Source organism: Camellia sinensis, chromosome 8, assembly GCF_055761805.1.
Source record: "Camellia sinensis isolate YWXY chromosome 8, ASM5576180v1, whole genome shotgun sequence".
Classification (NCBI taxonomy): Eukaryota; Viridiplantae; Streptophyta; class Magnoliopsida; order Ericales; family Theaceae; genus Camellia; species Camellia sinensis.
The window spans coordinates 18,678,198-18,686,350 of record NC_138968.1 but is presented as its reverse complement, the minus strand read 5'-3'; the positions used below and the strand labels follow the sequence as shown (position 1 = coordinate 18,686,350).

The 8,153-nt window shown below is 36.1% G+C and overlaps 1 protein-coding gene and 1 long non-coding RNA gene across 2 annotated transcripts; one reads left to right on the top strand and one right to left on the bottom strand.

Moving 5' to 3' along the window:
• Positions 1-368: 368 nt before the first annotated feature.
• Positions 369-5,218, top strand: LOC114288132 (Ubiquitin-associated/translation elongation factor EF1B protein). Its single transcript, XM_028231613.2, has 5 exons — positions 369-734; positions 1,244-1,296; positions 2,846-3,010; positions 4,562-4,660; positions 4,843-5,218. The coding sequence occupies exons 1-5, from the start codon at positions 518-520 to the stop codon at positions 4,975-4,977; spliced, it is 669 nt and encodes a 222-aa protein (XP_028087414.2). The 5' UTR covers positions 369-517; the 3' UTR covers positions 4,978-5,218.
• A 768-nt stretch (positions 5,219-5,986) lies between these two features.
• On the bottom strand, positions 5,987-7,386 carry LOC145796838 (uncharacterized). The gene is made up of 2 exons (XR_014337417.1): positions 7,152-7,386; positions 5,987-6,402 (listed from the first exon to the last, which is right to left on the bottom strand). It is a non-coding gene; the product is annotated as an uncharacterized LOC145796838 (long non-coding RNA).
• Between the last annotated feature and the right edge of the window lie 767 nt (positions 7,387-8,153).

The following is an 8,153-nucleotide window of genomic DNA, read 5'->3' as shown; positions in this document are numbered from 1 at the left end:
CCTCCCCGTACAACTACAATTGTAATTAAAAAAATAAAAACTTATTGACAGACGAGGTCGAGTGAAGTTTATTAGTGGGAAAGTTAAAAGACGGAGTATTTTACAAGACAATGATGGTGTTTGGGAAGTGAGTTTTTATGTAGATTTTAGTAGATGTAGGTTTTTATGAGATAAAAAATTTTTAGTGTTTGGGAAGATATTTGGGTTTTTATGTGGTTGAATGTGATGTTTGTGAGAGAAAAAGTGAAATGATTATGGGGTTGGATGTGATATTTTGTTTGGATGTGTTTTTTTTGGTTTTGCAAAACTTTTGTCTTTTAGTAAAAAAAATGAGAAAAAAATTTGGGAACTTACTTCCCAAACACCACCAATGAGAATTTCAAGGAATTGAACATAAAATAAAATTAGCCATTTTAAACTCGCAGTGGACTTTTACAAACAAACAGTCCCTAAAATTGTACCACAACAAAGCAAGTCGATTTGCTTTGCTTCTTTTTCTTCTTCTGCGATCAAGAACATGGACTACGATTTCAGGAACAGAGCAAATCCACCATACGATTCGCAGATCCCGATTTACAGGCCAACAACTTCATCATCATCATCAAGCCATCCGATGTACGGACCATCGTCCCTCTACCCTAGGGTCGGACAAACCGGCCGCTCCTCCGTCAACGCTCCCCCCGGCCATGCCTCTTCCTTTCATCACAATTCTCCATCTTCTTCTTCTTCTTCTTGTAAGTCTCTCTCTCTCTCTCTCTCTCTCTACTATACTATTTTTATTTGTGTGTATATATGATTTGTTTGGTTGCAGAGAAAACGTGGGAATTTTGTTTGGAAAACTTTTGATTAACTGATGAGAAAGAGAACTTCCTCGTGATTCGTTTACAAATTAGCTGAGAAATTGAGAGAAAGACAACTTTTTATTTTTTATTAGTATATCAGTTTCATTGGTCACAAAACATGGTGAGATTGGTTAAGAAACGAAATTGATTCGTTATGTATTTTTTATAATACCTAGATTTTCTATCAAAATATAAAGAGAGAAAAAAATCATCGTAGTGTGAGAAAACACGATTATTTGCTCTCTTTTTTTTTTTAGATGACAAACAACAATTGTTTCTCTTCTTTTTCATCTATTGCAAAGGATCTTAAACAGTTTGGCAAATGCATGTATGAAAAAATTCTATTTGATGCTAAGATTGCCTTTTTGTATTCTAATATTTTTGTTTCTAAAAATTTGCAGCTGGATTAGGGATTAGGGTTGCTATAAAACCGGAATATCGCATTACACCACCCGTAAGTTACTAGATTTTGTACTTGTATTGCCGTAATTTGTTTACAGTAGCTGCTGATATGACTTGATTATACCTTTTCATGGTGTTTGCACATGTGAATTAATCGTTTATATTAATTTCATAGAGCTTGATTACTTTGTGATGTTGATTTAGGTGTCTTCAAGTATTTGCTGATTCTGATTCATATTGATGATCAAAGTGATCTGGTCATTATCATTTTGAGCTAGAACATATCTCTTGAATCTTGATCAATTCAGTAAATATATATATATATATATATATTCTTCTATGAGCTTCTAAGTCAGGCCCCATTGTTTGAAATCCAGATGTTGTGTGCAACTGGTTTTATGTCCGTGGGGCGAAATACGCATGAGTTGGAATTCAATTCTCTGATTAGATAATAACTAGGCCCTTGATCTGCCCTGTATGCGTCTCTCCTCCTAAAAAAAAAAAAAACCTTATGAAGAAGTTGTAAGTTGGTTTGGGTTCTCATAGGTACCCAATGATAGTGTATGTAGCAAATCGTCATCATGCAAAAGCCTAGTTCAGATAATGTGGTGTCACCAAGGGGCAGAAGAAGCAATCCATGTAGTATCAGTGAGGGGGCATCGCCAAAGACTCTGCACTCTGTTGCTTGGGAGGTGGTTTTGAATCTACATCTCAACGATTCTTCGTTCTCTAGAAAGAATTATATCTGATGAGTTCTCTTTCTTAATCACTCTCCAGTAGCTGAGGAGGAAAAGACCAATAGCAATAATTCTTTCATACAGGGACCCAACTAATATTGATTACTGATCATGTCAGATAAGAATGTCCATGTAGATCGAACCACCTAGTGCCAAAATTATTTGGTGTCTAGTGTCCAAGCTAGGGCTTTCACCTGGGAGACATTTATGAGGGAATTAATTGGTACGGATGGTCGTGAAGAATGATTTAGAGGACATGCTCTTGGATACAAGAGGTTAGATTTTACACTTGAAGACAGAGGTCTACTTAAAGTTAAGGACAAAAACCATTTTATGACTTAATTACAAATGTTATATTCTGCTGCAATCTGAAATCTTTCAGGTTCTTGAGATATGATATCTCAGCATTTTCTATTGCAAGTTTTCGAAATCAAATCATTTTGAAATTGCGAATCAGACACATATTGCTCATGTGGCTATGTTAGCATGTTTCTGTTTCTAAGGTTATAACCCTTTATGCTCCAAGCTGTGATCTTCTTAACACGTTCAACATGACAACCTTGTCACCATGTTGGGTTCAAGTTCAGTTATGCATTAGCTTAGCGTTACATACTTGTATATTTGGTAATGTGTTATTTATTTGATTTGATGTTTTACGTAGCATATTTTAAGCTTAACTTGGCATGATGATTACAAGGCAATTGATACCTTCTACCCATTTTTTCCATGAATATATCCTCATTAATTTTTCTATTTGCTTCCATTCCTAATGAGTTCAAAGGCGGAAGTGTTTGTTATTATTTATCAATTTACATTTCAAGGTGTCTGCTTGATTATGTTTACCTATTAATTTCTCTTTTGTAGCCTCAAATGTCCCCACAACTTGGAGAAATTCCCCGAAGCACTTTCCAGTTTGACTTCGAACTTGAAAGGAAGATACTAGCTGAAGCAGAGAAGGAAAGCCAGAACTGGAGCAGGATTGGGATAGAAAACCATTCGTCTAAACCTGCAGAATCAACGTCTTCTTCGGTTTGTGCTTATCTGTTTTTTATGTTTTATGTTCTACAGATTTTGATGTATTCAATTCTTTTAATATGATTTATGTTGGTTGGTCATTTTAAATGAAATGAGATTTAATAGAAGGTGGCAATATAGGAATGAGGTTAAATCAGGAATATTTACTGATTAGGATAGACTTGGGGAGCTAGTTTGTCATGTAAAGTTTAGGTGAAGAGTGAGCATAGAATGTTGGGAGTAAAGTTTAATCATATTGGGTGCTCTATTGCTGAGTGAAATTCAAGGCAGTTATAAATTTTCATTGTATGATCTTTGCTGATAGCTGTCATATTGTTGTTGTCTTCTTTGCATAAACTGAGTTGAACTAGGGAGATATCACCCCAATATCAAAATTTAATCAATAGTTGTGGACTTTGTTCTCTGTTATAAAGCAATAAAGCGATTTATCATGGATAACTCTTTACTGTGCCCGAGTTGCATTAAAATCAATGACATCCAAACTGAACCGGAAAAGTTAACAAATTTTGCCCCTTAACATGATAGAAGGTAGTATTTTTCTTTCAAATGAAAAAAAAAAGAGAGGAGTTAATAGTAATACTAGCACTCATGTATTTGTCAAGTTGAATTCACTCTTTTCTTTTTAAGTTAAATTTTCAACTTTTATTGCAATATCAGTGCACAGCCTGCCTGGTACAGACTGGAGCAAATCATTGTTATAGTGAGTACAACCTGCATGCTTCATAGGCTTAAAATTTTTCCCATTACGCTGTACCAATACTTGAACCCCTCAGCTATAGGGTATGTGACCACTTTAAGGTTGTGTTTGGATTTAGGATTTAGGATTTAGGATTAGGATTTGGATTTGTGAATGGAAAGGAGAAGATTTCTTTCCCTCACCTTTTCCTCTCTCTCCACAAATCCCTATTCAAATCTTAGATCCAAACACAATCTAAGAGTCCTTACGTATGCATCCATCACCAATGTCCTTGGATTGGGTATTTCTATTTCTTACTTTTATTGTTATCTGGTTGAGTAGTAAAATTGTATTAATTATAATAACTAGTAGATTGAGAGCTGGATGATCAAGCAGAATCATATTTCTGCAAGCTAACTGTAAGAAGTTCCCCAAAGTAGAATAACATGAAGTCTTTATCCTGGTGCAAATGTTAGAATATCAAAGGGTAAATTACACTGATCACCCAAGGTTTAGAAAAAAAATACAATAAGGACCCCACAATTTTGGTAGAGATTTGGAAAGAGAAAGGAAAATGGTAGGGAAATGGAGAAAAAAAAAAACTTATATTTTATTCATATTTCCTTTCCCTTTCCAAATCCTTGCCTAAATTCATGACCCAAACTTAACGTAAATGTTAAAGACTTAAAAGAGCAGAAGTGCACAGTTTATTCGGGTATCTGTATATATATACTAGTTAATATTTTAACAAGGCCCAATTGAATTCCTTTGGAAATTGAATTTCCTCTGTGTTTGTTTTCGAGTTTTATGTATATCTAATTAATTTTCATTCACTTAGAAATTTAGTTCCGTGTTCCACTTCACTGCAGGGCTCCAGCACAAATCCTGTTAGCAAATACATAGCATCGGGTCTCAGCAGAGAGGCTGTACCTCTTGCTGTAGCACATTATGGAGACAATCCAACCAAGGTATTTCTTTTTTCCTTAGCTCCTTGTGTACATGTTATTTTTGAGCTGTGACAGGGTTGTCGTAGTAGATGGTCTTTTGACTTTCTATTGCACCATGGTTTATTCCTTCATGTGCCAACTCGCTAGTCCGTTTGGATGTGACATTTAAAACTTGTTATTCAACTATATTTTTTTCTTGGCAGGTTAGGGAATTTGTCAATGGCTTTACCCTCTTGCAAGAAATGGGATTCTCATCGAACAACGTTGCAGAAGCGTTGGTCATGTATGACAATGATACAGACAAGGCGCTGGCACACTTTCTCAACAGCTCGTCCTGAGGATGCCTAGCACATCCTTGGATATAGTAGTGATATGCTTATTATACAAACTGGTTTCAGAGTGCATTATAAAGTTTGGTCATGTTAATTGACTGTAAAAAAAAAGGAAAGGAATTTCGAGCCTCAAAATTGACAGTTGGCTTTAATGCATTCGTAACTCTTAGTGTTCTGAGTTGAACTTCATCTGTTATTGTCAGTTGAATCTTATTAGTAATACTTTGCTTTATGATTTGTATTTGGAGATCAGGTATTATTGTTTGGAATTTCTCTCTACCCTCTCGTACTACAATAAAATGACCTAATTAATCCTTTATCTCACCACCTTCATCAACCATCATTTTCAAACCACCGTATCGCTCTCCTTCCTACACCATTGCCTCCTCTCTCTCACCCATCCACTCACCCACCATCACCACAGCCGCCTCCTCATCCTCCCTCCCATCCACCAAAAATATTACCTTCTCCACCCTTCTCTGTTCTGTTGAACCACCTCCATTTGTCTACCATAGTGCCCCTTATTTTTCATCAATTCCTCCGTTGCAACTCAAATTCTCTATGGTTTGAAATGGGCAGGCTTGCTGGAGGATTGGCACAATGGTGATCGACAATTGTGATGCCTTTCTCACGTCTTCACTCCTCTTCTTGCCCCCTTTTATAAGATTAAGGTGTTGATGTCGACAAAATTTGTACAGATTTGTGGACATGCAGAGGGAGTTGCAATTGGTGGTGCTCATGATGTATGGGTGTTGAGTTGATGGTTAATGATAATTTTCTTTTCAGTTTAATGGCATGAGTATTGGGAGAACTTATAATTTAGTCCAAGAGCAGTGCTCCTACTGCATTATGATTGGGAGATTTCCCCCTGCAGTGGGGCCATCAATGATAATACTTGTCAGATTCCACCAATCATCATGCTCTATTTAGCTGTTAGAGCACCCTCTGCTTTTGGTCCTAGACCACCCAATAACTTATTGAGTATTGTATTGGCTCGTATCTACAGAGTAATACATGGAGTAGAAATGCAATGCACTTCGATCAAGCTAATTAATGTGTGGACAAAGAATTGTCAGAATTTCGTAATTATCTGGATTTGAGGACGGTTCAGATGATAATACCTCGTAACCATCACATCGTATTCTTCAGGTTCTCAAAAGACTCACAGAAAGGAGGGGAGAGAAATGGTGGCGATGAGTTATGGGGGTTTAAGAGGGTTATGGCTGCGAACCTGTCATGATCAGCCAACCATCCATGGGAAGAACCGCAAACCTGTCCATTGTACCAGCAGCAGCAATGAAATTGTGTTAGGCTGTTACTTGAAGACAGCACTGAACCAAACCAAACATAGTTGGAAAGCAGGACTAGTTTGTCCAAAAAGGAACAGAGAAGACCCTTGGCGAAGCCATGCCCAATCTGAAGAGTACTGCCCTGACGGGGAAAAGACAGACAAACTTGTTACTAAAAACAGAGAAAAAGAGAATCACAAAGTCATAAAAACATGAATATATTTGTCCAATACCAAAACAGACATGGAATAACTGTTGCTCAAGAGTATCACCACCCGAGCTCCTCACCTCAAACCAGAATCTCAAATCTATTTGCAAAAATGAAAAACTTTTCAACTCACATTTTGTGTCTCTCAAGTAAAATTGTGACTTAAAACAGTGCTTACTGTACATGAACACAAATTTTAAGCTAGTTAGGAAGAAAATGACTATACCAGTGATACTTTCAAAATTAAGGTCCAATGAGCTTCCAACAAGATATAGATTCTTGAAGAATTATTTACATAGTTCAATTAAATGCATGAGCGCCCAAAAGGAAGAAACTGTACATACCTACTCTACTCAATCCCACCATGCATGAGGGAATTCAGATTTCAAAAACTGTATAGATCCATATTCCACCTGATAATATATATATATATATATATATATACAAACATACATACATACTTCATTGCTACCATCCACATATATCATGAAACATAACAGATAAAGCTCTCAAATCAGACAACAGCCATCAAAGATTGCTCATATTATTCACAACAGCATATTTAAGTGTAACAACTGCAGTAAGAAAGGAGCCCTGATCCCAATAGATTGCAGTCATGACAACTGTTGACGTATTTAGTCCCACAATTTAATTTCAGTTATTGTAAGAAGTGAAAAACTCACATTTCCTTCTTTTGCATTACCAGAGAGGAGAAGAGCAGTCAGAGCAAAAGATGCCCACCCACCACCATTGCTTTTCATAGTATAACATCGTTGTCGAATTGCCAGAGGAAAATTTGATCCAATGGCAAATTAATATCTGAAAACAAGTTTAAAAAGGGCATCCAGCCTCTCTCTGTTACGATCATCTGGAAGACAATGAAGTCCCAAAAGTTGAGAAATGGGGCAGCTATATATGCTGCAGAGACAATGTTGATGGGCATATGCAAATTGTTGCAAAGAAAATGAAAACAACAAAGCACTTTTAGAAGGCAAATACATTCAAAAATATCTTCGAGGATTTAGAAGAAAATATTTCAAGCATATATATACATTCCTCATATATATACCATCAATGTATGCTGGTGGCATTGCTTTTGTAACAACTTCAGTCAATATGGTACATTTTGCCTTCACATTAAATAAAACAAAAGAAACGAAACAAAAACCACTAGAATCTTTCTATGCCAATGGGGTATATAAACACATCAGTTTATGTCTACTTTGTGCAGTATATATCATTTATATCAGTTCTTGATGTAAAAGCACTGCTTCTTTATTCCACATGGATGATTTGAGAGTCATAAGAAAGTTTAAATTCTCATCTTTAAGCATAAAATATATAAGCAATTTCTGTGAACTCTTTACTGAAATTTATTTTTTATGATGTTACTCCTTGCAGTCAAGACCTCAAATCCTCCAAATTTGAAACAATACAGTCACATGATCCCAAGTCCTCCAAATTTTCTCCTACTCATCCGATCATTCCCAATTGACAATGCCTTTCTACTGTCTCAAATTAACAGATCCACAAAGCTTTCTTCTTCATCTAACAAATCTTGGTTCTTTTTGTAGGTTTCCTTTGAGACACACCTTTCAAGGGATTTATTGGCACAACAAAAATCCAAAGCTGAGTACTGCTATGCCAAAATTTGAACAAAGAGATAATTTGTCTACTTTAGCTGC